The sequence below is a fragment of the Callorhinchus milii genome, unplaced genomic scaffold (assembly GCF_018977255.1).
Source record: "Callorhinchus milii isolate IMCB2004 unplaced genomic scaffold, IMCB_Cmil_1.0 Scaffold17, whole genome shotgun sequence".
Lineage (NCBI taxonomy): Eukaryota > Metazoa > Chordata > Chondrichthyes > Chimaeriformes > Callorhinchidae > Callorhinchus > Callorhinchus milii.
In genome coordinates, this window is record NW_024704758.1 from 2,163,866 (window position 1) to 2,180,349 (window position 16,484).

The 16,484-nt window shown below is 45.9% G+C and overlaps 2 protein-coding genes across 2 annotated transcripts in view; one reads left to right on the forward strand and one right to left on the reverse strand.

Annotated features, from left to right (window-relative positions):
• Positions 1–59: 59 nt before the first annotated feature.
• On the forward strand, positions 60–5,155 carry mrpl21 (mitochondrial ribosomal protein L21). The gene is made up of 7 exons (XM_042341332.1): positions 60–192; positions 1,901–1,961; positions 2,068–2,153; positions 2,491–2,654; positions 3,559–3,611; positions 4,525–4,628; positions 4,858–5,155. Exons 1-7 carry the CDS (start codon positions 129–131, stop codon positions 4,920–4,922), a joined length of 597 nt encoding a protein of 198 aa, XP_042197266.1. The 5' UTR covers positions 60–128; the 3' UTR covers positions 4,923–5,155.
• A 1,365-nt stretch (positions 5,156–6,520) lies between these two features.
• LOC103186007 (EF-hand calcium-binding domain-containing protein 4A) overlaps positions 6,521–16,484 on the reverse strand; it is a 29,543-nt gene continuing 19,579 nt past the window's right edge. The window contains exons 11-18 of the mRNA XM_042341334.1: positions 12,941–13,020; positions 11,882–12,185; positions 10,825–10,960; positions 10,023–10,104; positions 8,918–9,032; positions 7,956–8,063; positions 7,657–7,733; positions 6,521–7,366 (exon numbers count right to left, since the gene is read on the reverse strand). Coding sequence (XP_042197268.1) covers positions 7,282–7,366; positions 7,657–7,733; positions 7,956–8,063; positions 8,918–9,032; positions 10,023–10,104; positions 10,825–10,960; positions 11,882–12,185; positions 12,941–13,020 — 987 coding nt within the window. The 3' untranslated portion in view covers positions 6,521–7,281. The remainder of the gene's footprint in view (positions 7,367–7,656; positions 7,734–7,955; positions 8,064–8,917; positions 9,033–10,022; positions 10,105–10,824; positions 10,961–11,881; positions 12,186–12,940; positions 13,021–16,484) is intronic.

The following is a 16,484-nucleotide window of genomic DNA, read 5'->3' on the forward strand; positions in this document are numbered from 1 at the left end:
CCCTGTCCCGGGTGTGTGTGTGTGTGGGTGGGGGGGGGTAGGCCCGGAGCCGGGGGTTGAGTTCCCTCCCGGTGCCGGGGGGGGGGGGGGGGGGGGGGTTGTGTCGAGGCGGCGTTTCCGGTGTGAAGATGGCGCTGGGCTGCGGGCGGCTGGTGGCGGCCTGGGCCCGGGCCCGGGGCCTGAGGCCCGCAGGTGAGAGACACAGGCCTCGGCCTCTCCTGCGGGACCCTCTGGGATCCTGTATCCCAGGGCCTGGGAGCCCTCTTGGGGGGGGGGGGGGCAGTGAGGGTGGGGAGGAGTTGGGGGGAGTGAGGGTGGAGGGGGGGAGTTGGGGGGAGTGAGGGTGGGGGGGAGTTGGGGGGAGTGAGGGTGGGGGGGAGTGAGGGTGGAGGGGGGGGAGTTGGGGGGAGTGAGGGTGGGGGGGAGTTGGGGGCAGTGAGGGTGGGGGGGAGTTGGGGGGAGTGAGGGTGGGGGGGAGTGAGGGTGGAGGGGGGGGAGTTGGGGGGAGTGAGGGTGGGGGGGAGTTGGGGGCAGTGAGGGTGGGGGGGGAGTTGGGGGGAGTGAGGGTGGGGGGGGAGTGAGGGTGGGGGGTGGGGGGCTTATCTGGGGACACACAATAATATAAAGTAATAATAATAATCATTGCATCTGATCACGTCTTCGAGACGCCTCAAAGCGCTTCCCAGGATATACTGTAAAATGGATTGACTGTACCTTAGTTTGGCAGAGCCGAGGCTTGAGGACCCCAGAGTTTGCCATTGGTAGCATTGTTTGGCAAACTTTGTCCATCCAGGGCCACCCTACCCCAAGTTAGGGCTTTGGCTTGCAGGGTTAGTGGGGAGTGAGGGTGGAGGGGGGGGAGTTGGGGGGAGTGAGGGTGGGGGGGAGTTGGGATGATTCCCCGCCCGCAGTGACTTGTCTGCCCTTCCAAGACCTGCCGTCGAGTCAGGTGTAGTCGTCAGCATTGGACTCAGAGCCTTATCATGTTGTTGAGACGTCTCAAAGCGTTTCTCAAGGTGCACTGTCAAGTGGATTGACTGCGTTTCCAGGCTAATCACGGCAGCCAGTTTGCGCACAGCAGTGTCCCACATGCAGCCATGGAGTGAGTGACCAATTTTACACCAGGAGAGAGAAACTCGCTTTGCAAGCGAGGAGACCTGAGTTCAATTCAATTCCAGGCAGGTCAGGGCCAAACCTTGGGCAAGTTTCCTTACTCCACACAGAGCCTAATAATAATCCCTCCAAAACCTAAAACAATAATTAAATTGGTCATTTTCAATCTACGACTGTTTGTGGGACATTGCTGTGCGCAATTGGCTGCCGCGTTCGCCCACAAATATACAGTCAATTCACTTTACAGTGTCTTCTGTGAAGCGCTTTGGGACGTCCTCCCGACGTGAACAGCGCTATATCAAATGCAAGGATTATTAACTCACTTTACTTTTGAAAGAGTGGCACTTTTAGGGTCTTTAACGTCCACCTGAACAGGCAGATGGGATCCTCCCCTGTGTCCTGGCTGACGATCTCCCAGATAAAATCGCTTAGTTGCTCCATGGCTGTTTGCAGGGTGTCACCGTGCACAACTCGGCCCTTTACAATGAATCCCGTGAAGGACTTTGAGACGTCCTTCTGCAAGGATTATTATTATTATTGCACACAGCAGCATCCCACAAACAGCCATGCAGTGAATGGCCAAATCAGATCACTGAATATGACACTAAACTTAAAAGCAATAATCCTTTGCATTATGTTGGGTTTTTAAACTCAAATAAAATGATTTATAAAAATTAAAGTTCATCTGACTAAATAGTTTTGGTGTAAAATTGAAAGCCAATTTTTAATGCTGAGATCACTAAGGTGTGTAACATTAACTGAGGCTCTTGTGTTCTCCCCCCCGCAGTTTCCTTAGTATCTTCTGTGACAAGATGTCAGAGTTCCAATAGCAGTTTGCAACAGCAAAGGTGATATGAAAATCTGCATCTGGTGAAAAATTGTTCATTTTGCAAGCTAATTAAATGCACCGATAGTTTAATGTTCTTTCCCCTATCTAAAATCCTTTCTTAACAGGATCGAAGCGGTAACATCCTTGTCAAAGCCACCGTGGGCGGAAGTCAAGTTGCCAGAACCGGCAGAAGAGGCAAACTACCACACAGGTTAGAGTCTGACGTTTACCTTACTGTGGCCGGCGCATAAAAACAGGAGTAGGCTTTTCAGCCCCTCAAGCCTGTTCTGCCATTTTATAAGATCAAGTCTAGTTATCCACCCCTGCCCCATATCCCTTAATAGCCTGACCTAGCAAATATCTACATCTACGCAGCCCGCCAACTCTGTGAGAATTATGCAAGTGGAGGCTAATACATTGACATTGTGTGAAGTTTGTCTGACAGATTCTGGAGCAGATTGCTGAAGAATTTCCCCAGTATCGACCACGAGTCCCACCAGAGTCGCTAGGCTGGGTCAGTAACGGGCTGCCTGTTGCTTTGCTTGCAGAGGTTGTAGATAATGTGACGGCTATGATTGCCACCGGGCAGTATGGCAGACTCTTCGCAGTCGTGCACTTTGCTGGTCGTCAGTGGAAAGTGACCAGTGAAGACCTAATTCTGGTAGCAAATCACATCGAGGCGGAATGTGGAGACAGAATCAGGATGGAGAAGGTGAGGGGACTGAAGCAACAGACGGGAAAGGCACAGGATAAAACACCAGTGTTAGAAGTTGGCTGATTTCCTTTGGGGGTCGTAGTTGTTCCGGGATGTGGGGGGAGGGGAAGGAAAGTGAGCAAGACACATCCTACAATTGTCCCTCAGCGCTACTGTGTTAAGAAAGGGAAAAATCAGCCAGTGTTCCTGCGCTGTTTACCATTTGGACACCCTCCCGCTGGAATGCACTCACATGGCAATTTTGCTTGGGAACAGAGCAATTTTCTCCCACTTCCTCCCTCAATCCTGCAGTTGAAAAGCCGACCAACACTCACCGTCGCAGATCACACTTGAATAACGGTCAAGTGGGCCAGTTACCAGTGAGTGGCTGGCACCTATGAAACCGAACTTCTATGAAGAAGGACTGAGTAGTTTGGGAAGGGAAATAATTGGTACACGTGTGAGGATGGGGAGGGGAAGAAAAGCATACAGATATAGCTTAGTGGTAGAACACTCGCCTGACAAGCTAGAGGACCTGAGTTCGGTTCCCGGGCAGGGCAAAACATTTCCTTACTCCCCAAAGCCTCTGTTTACCTAGCAGTAGGCAAGCACCCGGTTGTTAGTCGATTGGCGGAATGCTTTTCTGGGGATAATAATCCCTTCAAAAAAAATAATGATAAGTTGGTTACTCAATCCTTGCATTTGAGACGTCTCAACGACGTGATAAGGCGCTATATCAAATGCAAGGATTATTATTGCAGTGAATTTCCACAGAGAAATTGGTTTATTTTCCGGAACTGTCTGATTTAAACAATGCTAAACTGTAAGAACACAGACTAGCTGTGCTAAGACCCGTGGCTGTGCCCCCATTATACGTCTTGCATGTTGTAGAACCCACCCCGTTGTTGCTGTTTGTTTGCAGGTGTTGTTAGTCGGCGGGGTCGACTTCACACTGATTGGGAGGCCGCTTCTTGGGTAAGGGTTTGTGTAAAAAATTAACTGGATTTGCACTGTTTGTATTTTTTTTTTAAAAAAAGTGCTTGTGCATCCGTTATTTTATTTCAACAAAATAATGAACCTCAAGGTGGCGAGACTTCCTGCCTCTTGGATTTTTGGTTCGGCAGATAAAGGTGCTGCTGAGGTGCAAGTTACTTAGAAACAGGAGTAGGCTATTCAGCCCCTCGAGCCTGTTCTGCCATTCTATAAACTCATGGCTAATCTGTACCTCAAGTCCAGTCACCCGCCCTTGCCCATATCCCTTAAAACCCTGACCTAACAAATATCTGTTTAGCGTAGTGTTGAAATGTGAATGGATCCAGCATCTACAACTTGTTGGGGGAGAGAGGTCCAGATTTCCACGACCCTTTGGGTGAAAAACTGCCTCCTAATTTCACTGCTAAATGGCCTACCTCTGATTTTAAGATTATGCTCCCTTTTATGGATTCTCCCACCAGAGGAAATAGTTTCTCTTCGCATTGGTTCCTTCATTGAAGTGCCCTTTGTGTTACAATAGTCCAGAGATTGAAAGTCAGTGATGAGGGGCCATAGTTATAAGATAGTCACAAGAGCAAAAGGAGAGAGTTCAGGAGAATTGTTTTCACTCGGAGTCTTTGGAATGCGAAATAGACTGCCAAATAAGATGGTGGAGACAGAGTCCATTGGGGGTTGAGGGAAAAAGATAGAGGATTGAGGGGATAGAAGAGATAGGGCGTGGGGAGTGGGGTGGGGGGGAGGGAGGATGTGGAATAGAGTGAACAAGTTACTTGAAGACGGTACAGACTCCATGGGCTGAATGGCCTTCTGTCCTGTAAATTTCTGTGATCGCAAACCAAAGTAGCATTGCGCTTTGCCGTTTACGTCAAGTTGTGTGTGTGTTTCGGTGTCTAAGGCGGGACCTGGTACGAGTTGAGGCGACCGTCATTGAGAAGACCGAATCCTGGCCGCGGATCCTTTTCCGATTCAGGCGCAGGAAGCGATACCGCAGGAAAAAGAGTGAGTAAGGAGCTCTTAGCGGCGCTCCTCCTACCCCAAGCTAACGCCCGTTTGATTTCCGCGCAGAATTATTATTTGCGAGTATTAAGCTTGCTAAAATGAGCGTTTGATTTTCCCTGGTTTTAAACTCGACTGTAACTCGCCTTCTTCTCACCTTTCAAAATAATCCAGTCTCTCCAGGGAATTTCTGATTAAAAGGCTACCATCATTTTTACTCTTTAACTTGCAGTAATCATACAACCCCAGACTGTTCTCAGGATCAACACAATTGATATTGCCCCAGCTCTGACCTGACACTACCGACCGACTGTCCCCAGGTGATTGCAGTTCAGCTCCAGGATTAAAGTCAGAAAGGAAAGCGTCCTGTGTTCCAGTGAACCTGATTGAACTCTGGGTCGTTGTGGAGCTCACGGGTTGAGCTTATGACCTGAATGTTCTGTGGGAAACAAAATTGTTCTAGCTCCAAAATCTGCTGTAAAAAAAACCACAAGTTTCGACCTGTAAAAATAAAAGTTCTTTTCTAAGTCCGATTGCTTCTATTTTCCCATCGCAGAGCGAGGTTGATTTTTCTGTTTGTAAATGCGCCAAGATCTTCTTTGTTTCCTCATTCTGAGTTTACAGCACATTGAAAAGACGAGAGAAAAAAAATTCCCAAGGTCAGACACGAAGCAGTAGAATTTCCCACCAGTTTTCAAAGGGTCGTTGATTGCTTCTCATCCAACTATGATGAAAAGCTGATCATCTGAGACCACTTTCCCCAGAGCAGAGAAGGTTGAGAGGGATAACAATGGAAGTGGTTCATGTCACCCTCTGAAGTGGAATCAATCAGATCGTTTTAAAAAAAAGGGTAATTAAAGGCATGGAAAGATAAGAATATACAGAAGGGAGCAACAGCTAACAACAGTGAGGGGAACAGTTAGCCAACAATTTCACACACAAATGTGCTGAATTTATAATGTGTTCTCTAGGTGGCAGTGCAATTACTGTGAAATAACAGTTACAGTACAAGGAAGCACTTCTTAATATTGAATCCAGTTTAAGAATGTGCAGTCGTGCCCTATAATTCTTGTGTTAATTTAACTCAATAATGACCACTCTCCTCCACTGGTTCCAGTTTGGCTCCCAATACTACCCCAGTTAATATAAGTAATCTTTGCATTTGATACAGAGCTTTGTACATAAAATATAGAAGCATATCAAAAGTACTTTGCAGTTATCATTGTAAAGTGTAGAGAGTTAAGTGTGTAGGCAACACAGCAGCAAATTTGTGCACAGCAGGTAATAATATAATAATAATCCTTGCAGTTAATATAGCGCTTTTCACGTCTTCTCGACTTCTCAAAGCGCTTCACAGAATATGCTGTAAAGTGAATTGACCGTATATTTGTGGGCGAAACGCGACAGCCAATTGCGCACAGCAGTGTCCCACAAACAGTGGGAGGTGAATTATAAACAAGGAAGTGAATGAGCAATTTAACTGGGGGAGGTGGGGAGGGAATTGTTGTCTAGGATACCGGGAGAAATGACTTCTCTTCAAATCAGACCAAGGTCTTTTAACACTCACCTGAATAGGGCAGATAGGACCTCAGTTTCCCCCACCCCAGCCCCCCCAGTACTGCACAACATGAGCAACAACAACAAATTACATTTGTAAAGCACCGTCTACGTCAGGAGGACATCCCAAGTCGCTGCACAGTCAGAGATCCGCACCTGAGACGTGGTTGGGATCAGGAGGAGTGGAGGGTGGGGAGCATAGGGGTAGGAAGGTGACTGCCGAATGTACAGTTGAAGAGGAGGGCCTTGAGATGGGTCTTGAAGGAGGCAAGAGGGAAAAAAAAACAAAAAGAGAGCAGTTTGAGGTAGAAAATACAAAAAGACATTGAACTGCTGTATTGAAATTCAGAACTTTACGTTTTTTTTTAATAGACTACTAAGTTGTAAAAATCCAGGCGCACACACCCTGAAACTACAGGTTCAAAAGGGGAGGCAAACAGGGCTCTTACAATACAAAAATAAAAATGTCAATACATAATTTATGTTATTGAGCTTCTAGTTTGAGGCAGTTCAGAGTCTGTGGTTGAGGTTAATGCGGTCGGTGGTTATACAGTACTAACGAGCGGGTGGAGATTTTTGGCAAATGATCCACTAGGAATTGAATAACATTCGGGAATTTCCACCAAGGTTTCGCAACGTTGCTGTAAATACTTCCTCTAGAGGTTCACACATCAACACAATACATCTGGCTTCAGTTCTGAATGAATTCACAACCATCACCTACAGCAGGATCCAACGCATCTTTCTTCGTGTTTCATTGACTTCCACGTCTCTACATCAGACAAAGGCTTTCGCTTCCCATCAGAGAACATCAAGGCTACAATAGGCTTCACTGGTGCAAAGGCAACCTTGCTCACAAGGGAAATTTACATTGTGATGAAGGACGAGTGAGTTGGATCCTTCCACACAGATGGAGGGTAGGTCCACATTGGCCCAATATCTCGGAAAGTCTAAAGGCAAGAGTCCTTCTAAAGGCCAATGCAGTAAATCAATGCGGGAAGGTACCCATGGAGAGCTAGCCGTGGATTTGTCAAGTGAGGTCGTTCCTGCATTGAATTCCCTTCTCCCCAGGCCAGAGTTCCTCTCTCTGCCGCGTTCACTAGCAGCAGCCTCTCTTCTCTTTATAGTCGTTGTGCAACTGGAGGAAAGTTTCTTTCCGCCGGTCCTCCTGTTCGGTGAGCAATCTGCGGCAAATAAAAATAAAAAAAATAATAATTTGGTCACTCAATCCACTGCCGCTTTTCGCCCACAAAATATACGACAAAATATTCACGTTACAGAATATTCTGTGAAGCGCTTTGAGACATCTCAACGATGTGATAGGTCGCTATATCAAATGCAAGGATTATTATTATTATTCCAACCCATAAACCTTCTGACTCAAAGGTGGGAGAGAGAGTGCTGGATCACTTTAGATCAAATTCAATGCACGTGATATTCACAAGCGAGTCCAAGGAGACAGCAAAGAGCTTACCTTGCCACGTGCATCATTGGTTCCATAATGTTGTAGCCGGATCTGGCGCTACATTCATAGAACACCGCCCTGTAATCCTAGCACAAAGAACATCCAGTCCCATTAACATGCTGTACAAGGTTACAGCTGCTATATAAACAGATCAGCGAGGACACCTGCGCTGGTTAAAGTGACCAGAGGGAGTTTGCTAACAGCTACATCAGTACATCTCAAAAAACGTTGATAGAAAAGAAAAGGGAGCACAGAATAAAATATGGAACATATAGACTGAGGGACTTTGAAGTCGCACTTCCACTCACCTTGGCTAATCTTTGACCTTCTGCGTTCGACACCCGCCGGGCTGCACAGTCCGCCGTATCTACCTTGTTGCCAAGCAGGCAAATAACAGCTCTTTCGTCCATTCCTTCCTGTTAGACCAGAAGACAAATGTGTGAGAAACTCTCTACATTTCAGCACTTGAGCTACATCAGGCCATCGCTCTCTCAGACATTGACTGAAGAGCATCGGCTGCACTTTGCCATCTTAATTTTGCCCATTCAGCGGGCTCCGGCTTGCTCCATGTCTCCTGCCTGACCCGCCCTACCATTGGAAACCGGGCTTTCAACGTCTCTGCCCCCACACTCTGAAACTCCATCCCATGCTCCCTTTGCCTCCTTCAAGGCCGGTCTCAAGACACTTACCTTCGACCGTGCCTTTGGTCTCCCTCCCACCTCTCTGCCTTCCCTCACCCCTACTCCACCCCTCCCCCATGCTCGGGCCCCGACATCTGACTGTACAGCGCTTTGGGACGTCCTCACGACGTGAAAGGCGCTCTATAAATGTCATTTTGTTGTTGTTGTTGCCCGCAACATACACAGTCACTCCACTTTATAATATATTCTGTGAAGCACTTTGAAACGTCTCATCGTCATGATAAGGCGCTATATACAAGGATTATTATAATTAATTATTAGCGCTTTTACCTAATTAAATCAAACATTAAATTAAATAACTGCCTCCTTCAAGGCAATAATAATTAAATAATATTTAAATTAATATTTAAAATTATTTTAAAAATGAAATTGAACAATAATTAAAAATAATAAACATTAAATTATTAAAAATTAAACTTTAAACTCAATCCACGACTGTTTGTGGGACGCTGCTGTGTGAAATTGGCTGCCGCGTTTTGTCCACACACCATAGTCTGTGACGCTTTGAGAAGTTTAGAAGACGTGAGAAGCGCTAGATCAAATGCAAGGATTATTATTATTATTATTACCTGAACGCTGATCATCCAATTCCTAACTGCGATGAACGAAGATTCCGTTGTCACGTCGTACATGACCAAGACCCCGTCTGCTTTGCGGAAGTATTGCTTGGTTACACTGCGAAACCTTCGGAGGTACGGCAGGAAAGGTCCGGTCAAAATAAAGACATTCCACATCACATGGTGATCACAGTCATCACATCGTCACAGGTTCCTAAACATAGATCTTCTCAACCCAATGGTTGTGGAGAGGACCGATTTGAGCATACTGTTATTACCACTGATAATAACCCTTACATTTAATACAGCACCTTTCACATTGGGAGGACATCTCAAAGGGCTTCACAGGATTTTATCATGGAGTGCGACAACTGTGTATCTTGAGGGCTATCGCGGCAGCCAAATTGCGCGTAGCAACGTCCCACAAAGCGAGCGATCAATTCGATTGGGGATACAAGTTTTCTTCTTTAATAACACAAATCACTGGTATTGACGGATACTTGAAAGCAGTAAATCCGACATTTGAAAGAGCTTCGAAACATTCCAAAGCGGGTTATTTGGAGGGCAAACACAGCAGCCACTTTATAAATAATTGCTGTCAAGCACGGTGATTGTCATCTTTTTTTGTAGGGTGACAGGACAGCCGTTTTGCATCCACGGCGGTCCCGCAAACAGCGATACACAACTATTGCAAGCTTTTTGTTGGCCTGGGGGAAAAAAAACACTCTCTTTCTTCTTATAATAAATAAATAAATAATCCTTGCATTTGATATAGCGCTTTTCACGTCTTCTCGACGTCTCAAAGTGCTTCACGGAATAGACTGTAAAGTGAATTGACCGTATATTTGTGGGCGAAACGCTGCAGCCAATTGCGCACAGCAATGTCCCACAAACAGTCGTGGATTGAAAATGACCAATTTATTATTGCTTTGTTTTGGAGGGATTATTATTGGGTTTGTGGAGTAAGGAAACTTGCCCAAGGTTTCACCCAAGGTTATAGTATCACAGGATCTTAATATCCCATCCACACCTCCCCTTCCAAAAAACGTCCTGTGCTCAGTTGGCTGCGGTTATTCTCAACTGGGTTTCTCTTTGCTTGGAATATTGGGTGAGTTACCTTTCCTGTCCTGCAGTGTCCCACAGCTGCAATGCTACCTGGGTTTGGCCCACCAGCAGACTCTTCACTTGGTAGTCGATACCTGCCAACAGAGAGGAGGAGAGAGACAGGAATCCCATCACATCCCAACAACGACAACACAATTGCATTTGTATAGAGCCTGTCATGTCGGGAGGACATTCCCCAGGAAGTCCCCAGAATTGCCTGTTCCCCCTCCCCCCCACCACATGCGCCCAAATTCGGGTCCCACATTCTCCTTCAAATGCACAGTCGATCACTCGGGCACCAATTCCTGCTAAGGAGAATTCCTTCCATGGTGGCGCGATCAGAGCCCACTCCGCCAACAGTAACAGTGTCGAGGAAAGAGCGCGAGCGCCCCAAGAGCTAACACACTGTGTACAGGTTATAGCAGGGGTGGGGGTTGGGTGGGTGCTGGGTGTTTGTACCGCGCTTGTACTGGAGGGCGGCGCTTGTAGCGGCTGCAATCAATGACCGTTATCCTGAATGGTGAGATGCCCGGTTCACTGAAGCAGCCAGACTACCTTTTAACACAGGTAATGGAAGAGACTGTGAAAATGTGCCCGCAACTGTGAGGTGGCTGGATTACTGAGGTGACCGCAAACCGGGTTTCTGCTGTATTTATCTATTATATATTATACATATAATAATTATTGTATATAATTGTAATATATATACACACACACACACACACTCGCCCACACATTTTATAACATCAGTCCACAAAAAAACAGCACAGCGCAATTTCAATGCAACTCTGTAATCGCACACGATTTCTATTTACCAATCGTAGCGCAGATTTCGGTGTGGAATCGATCGTGGGAAAAACGATGGATGAAAGAGCTCTTCCCAACTCCCGAGTTTCCCACCATCACCAATTTAAATATCCGGTCGGGGGAGCAATGATCTGCCTCAGACACCTGGAAGGAAGGGCAAGAGAACATAGCATTTCCTGCCTTTTATCAGTAACCCAGTCAGATAATATTTTCCGCAATTCTGCGTTATCTTAAGACAGAATGACTTTACAGACTAAGACAAGACCCTTACTCTCTTTGGATGAAGAAGCTCTTTGAGCCCATCTGATACACATGTAGACACATATTTTATAATAATAATCCTTGCATTTGATATGGCGCCTGATCATGTGTTCGAGACGTCTCAAAGCTCTTCACAGAATATACTGTAAAGTGAACTGACTATATTTTGTGGGCGAAACTCGGCAGCCAATTGCGCACAGCAGCATCCCACAAACAGTCGTGGATTGAGTGGCCAATTTATTATTATTTTGTAGCATTGGTCCACAGAACAGTGCAGCACAATTTCAATGAAACTCAGAGTCCTGTAGCTCAGTGGTTGGAACACTCGCCTTGCAAGCGAGAGACCTCGGTTCGATTCCCAGCAGGGCAAAACCTTGGGCAAGTTTCCTTACTCCACACACCTGACAATAATCTCATTTGCAACTCTAAACCCGTGTCCTCTTGTTCTACTGTCTCTGTGTATCTGAAAGAATTGATCTCAGTTTACTCTTTCAATCCCATTTAAAATATAATACACCCTTCTCTTTAAGGTCCCCTCTGAGACATTTTCTCTCAAGACTGAAGAACCTGAGCTTGTCTAATCATTGCTTAGCTCATTCCTCTGGCACTGGGGATCATTCTCGTTGCACTCCTTGGCACTGTCTCTAGAGACACCCCACAAGACCATAGGAACATAGAAACAAGAGTAGGCCATTCAGCCCCTCAAGCCTGTTCTGCCATTCTGTTAGACCATGGCTGATCTGTACCTCAACTCCAAGACCACCCCAGAAATAAAGCGTAGGGGACCTTCTCAACCTTACCCACCGCTGCATGAGTGCCGATGGGCTGGGCTCTGGGTGTGAGAGGCCTCTGCAGTTCTTCCTTCTCCTCTGAGTTGAATGGAGACATCCCATAACCTGGAGTTTGGCAGTAGCTGGTAGCCTCGTCTGGCAGTCCTCTGTCCTTGGCCAACCCTGCCCCACTGCGGAGCTCTTGGGCGCCAGCAGGTCCTCTTCCCCCGCCCGCTCCCTCCCCGGGCTGGTCAGAGCCATATTTACAGTTCTTCTTGCTGGGTTCAGAGGTCAATTCCGCTGAGGTGGCGAGAGGAAGATCAGCAGCGACGAGCTGTCTGCACAAAAGGTCCCTGCGTCAGATACAGAACCCAGCAAAAGCAAAGCAAAGCCAAGCCACCCACCAGACATAGACGAGATATGTCTTTGACCGTCCCTTGCCCACTTTTTGTCTGTCATGGACCCCAGGCCTCCGGCTTCCAGCACCAACTGTCCAGCTTCCTGAATGGACACACAGGAATAATCTTTCGCATTTCTTTTCAATGTGGCGCCTTGTCACATTATCGAGACGTTTCAAATGGACTTCAAATGGAATACACTGTACAATGAAGCGACTGTGTATTTTGTGGGCAAAAAGACAGCTGATTGGACACAACCATTCCCTTGCGAACTCCGTTAGCGCTGGAAACGTTCGCAGGTGACCCGCACTCCGCAAGCAGGAGCACAAAGCAGGAAGTGAAGCTGGTCGTGGGGCAGGCGGCCGTTTTTAATTTTGCGTAACTGACCGATATTTTTATTTCACAAACCTGTTATAACTCGGGATGGGGGGGTGGTGATGGTTTGGTTCAGAGATTTAACATAATATGGGACCTGAAACATTGGGTTATGAACGAGGATGAACTCTACACAAAGTCACTTGTGTGTAGGGAGGCGGATTGGAGTCAGTGTTAAACCCCTCCATTGTCAGAACATAGATTCACATGATTGACTTCAGCGAAAGCAAAAGTGATCTGCACATAGCGCTCTCTCTCTCTCTCTCTCTCTCTCAAGAAACATCAATTGCACTTAAATTGGCATTTGGCACAAGTCTAACCGTTTGACTGGTTTGTCTTCCACCAGGTAGTCACCAATCACTGAACCCCTCTTCAACAAGACCTTTTTGCTGGGGGTCATCTGGAACAAAATGCAGATACAGTTAATTCAATCTGGTCTGTAAAGCAAAGGGAAATAATAATAATGATCACTGCACTTGATATGGCGCCTTATTACATCTTCGAGACGCCTCAAAGCGCTTCACAGATTATACTGTAAAGTGAATTGACTGTGTAATTTGTGGGCGGAACGCGGCAGCCAATTGCGCACAGCAGCGTCCCCACATCAGCCTTGGGTTGAGCGACCAAATTATTATTACTTTGAAGGAATTATTCCCCCCAGAAAAGACCTTAAAACACATTTATTCCCTCCCTCCTTCCTCTCATTCACATTCAACAAAGCCACACACAGGAACATGGATTTTCCAGAAAACGATTTTCCAGGCAGGATGAATCGATTCAGGCTCAAGTCCCTTCCGACCCATTTCAGCCTCGGTAATAATAATTATAATCCTCGAATTTGATACCTCATCACATCATTGAGATGTCTCGAAGCGCTTCACAGAAATATAGTGCAAAGTGAATTGAATTGACTGTGTGTTTTGTGGTCGAAGCTCTCAAGTTCGAGGACTGTCTGTTCTGTTCCCACTTAAATAACTCTTTCTAAAAGAGTTCCGTTGCCCTGCAAAGGTGGAACTTTCCCATCATTGGGTATCCAAAGTCAGCACCCAGTGATGGTTAGGTGTAAAGTAAACCTCCCCATCACTCTGCCTTACGAAAGCATGAGTGACTGTATCAGTGGAACATTTTCTAGAATTCAATCAGGTTTGGAAAATGTCTTCGCAACAGTTCACAGATCAACATTGTGCAAGACCATGAGCCTTCCGTTCCTCTCCCCTTTCTGACTGGAAATAATGGGACCGCGGTTGCAAAAGTCAGAGTGACCTACAGGTAAATATAAGGATTTACTGCCCTGGGCACCCTGCCAGTCTTTAATCTCAACTCCCAACTCGATTCGGGCTCCTCACCCTGAGACAATACAAAATTACATTTGCACAGCACCTTTCACGTCGGGAGGATATCCCAAGCCTCTGAACAGTCATGGATTTGGACCCAAACAGGGGGTGTTGGGAGGGTGGAGGGCAGGTATGGTTAGGGTAGGAGGGTGGCCGAAGGCGCTGTTGAAGTGAAGGGTCTTGAGACGTACCTTGAAGGAGGGAGTGAGGCGAAGGGACTGTGGGATGGAGTGCCAAAGGGTGGGGGCAGAGAGGCTGAAGGCCTAACTGCCAATGGTGGCAATATTCGAGTTAATCGCACACTAACTGCATTGCAATGATTAATTTATCAATTGATAACTAATCTTTCAGATTTATGCAGACTTATGCGTGCGCACACACGCAATCTCATGTGGTGTGAAATGCCAATTGAATAATACAAGCTTTAAAACAGTAGCAAATCCAGGACTGAGTTTAGCACTGCCGGGGTGGGGGAGGATCAACTTTTTCCCTATATTGAGAACATCTAAACTATTCAATTGGATTACAGTCTACAGGTATCCATCAGTCTTGCCTCAGTCTTTAAACGTCATCGAAAAAAACCTACCTCTTCAACCATGCCTATGGTCACCTCCTCCGTCACCTCCCCCTTTCCACCGTCCCCTGCTTTCTCCCTTCCGCTGCATCCCACCCCACCAATATGAAGTGCTCTGAGATGTTATCCTATATAAAGGCGCTGTATAAATGCAAGTTATTCTGTGAGCAGATCAAGGCAAAGGAATGTTACATAAAAGCTTGTAAATCTCCCAGGCATCACTGCTCTTCAACCTCATTTATGTTTCCTATTGGTATCCCAAACCCTGTTTATAGACCATATAGCAATAAGGGTAGGCGTCCAAATATTTAAAGGGCTTGTGAAGATTAATAATTGAATCAGTTCAGCCGGGTTGATTTTATAGCACCATACACTCTGAGACTCTGAAGGTTAAGCTCTGGCTTTAGAATAATCTTCTCGGCTCGGGATGCCGCCCTTATGGAGCACTTCCTTACTGCTCAGAGCTTGCTGACTAGGCAAACAAATTCAGAATAAATTCTTTGTCACCTTAAAAAAAAATGACATAGAGCTATACGGCACAGAAACAGGCTCATTCAATCCATCTTGTCCATGCTTGTACATCACACGAGCCTCAACTCTTCTATTCCCCTCTCCTACGCCCTTCTATTCACCTCCACTTTCATACACGCATCAAGTTTCCTCTTAAATGTATTGATGCTTTTTACTTGAACCATAGCATCTAGGAGTGAGTTCCACACTCTCACCATCCTCTGCATGAAGTAGTTCCTTCTAAACTCCCTATTAAATCTGCAACTGGCGGCCTTGTATTTACGTGGAAACGGCCTAACCAGTCTTCACCTTACCGAATCCTTTCATAATCTTATTTACAAGGTCCAGAGAGTATAGGGGTTTCCCTTAGAAAAAAGTCTGTACAAATCAACACTCATTTATAAGAATGTCATTGGTAATGCATTGCATTTTAGTGCATTCCTTCACCTTAGCGTATAATCAAAAGTCTAAAAAAAAACAAGGATTCTAATAAAGTTTAAATAAATATTACAATTTATTTCAGTTAAAAATATTATTTTACACTTGGTTGGAGTACATAATTTACGTTTAATCATATTTGATTGCAAATTAATTTAGCACAGTTAAATGAAATCAAACGATCTTTCTTCACCTGTGCATTTATTATTAACAATAATCCTTGCATTTGATAGCAGCTTTCATGTCGGCAAAACATCTCAAAGCACTTTGCTTCACAAGATTACATTGTAGTGACTATGCTTTTTACATGCACAGTTCCTACAATAAAATCTTGTGAAATTTTGTTCTAAATGCCATGGGTGATGGTGGGGGGGAGAAAGAAAGAGGTTAAGGAATGGGCAGAACAATATGCCTCAATCGCTCCATCTTGTCCCCTCTTTGCCAATCTTCAGATCTGAAGACTTTCCTCACTTCCCCTTTCTCCCCAGCTCGGCGTCAAACCATGCCACTGTACAGCACCCCAGGACTCTACCCCCACAGCACCGCCCCCTCGTTATAGGGTGCTTTATAAATGCAATGTTGTTGGACATTGATAAAGATTGTTGCTGTGAAAGAACTTAATAATCCTTGCATTTGATATTGCTCCTTATCACATCTTCGAGACATCTCAAAACTGACTGACTGACTGACTAACTAACTCACAACAAATGACACTTGTATAGCGCCCTTCATGTTGGAAAGACGTCCCTAAACTAAACGAAGAGCCGTTGGTATCCAATCTGAAGCTTTCTCTATTCTGAAGATGGAGAGCAGCTTCAAGCCTGTTCCTCCTGCCTCCCTCCCGCCCACCACTGCTCTTTCCAAAGGAAAGTCGCCCCTTCAGCTAATCTACCCCTGCTTGTGTCCTGCGCTTTGAACCCCATCAGCACCGAGACAAAATGAGCTAACGCGTGCGTGCGTGCGTGTGTGTATAAAACAAATGGTCTCACGCTCTATGTGTCTCTGTGC

What these genes read in the sequence shown, in the direction of transcription:
- mrpl21 (XM_042341332.1), top strand. Translation starts at nt 129, where the DNA reads ATGGCGCTGGGCTGCGGGCGGCTGGTGGCGGCCTGGGCCCGGGCCCGG. An exon ending in ATTGGGAGGCCGCTTCTTGG is followed by an intron (nt 3,612 to 4,524) that starts GTAAGGGTTTGT and finishes TCGGTGTCTAAG; the next exon opens with GCGGGACCTGGTACGAGTTG. An exon ending in GCGATACCGCAGGAAAAAGA is followed by an intron (nt 4,629 to 4,857) that starts GTGAGTAAGGAG and finishes TTTAACTTGCAG; the next exon opens with TAATCATACAACCCCAGACT.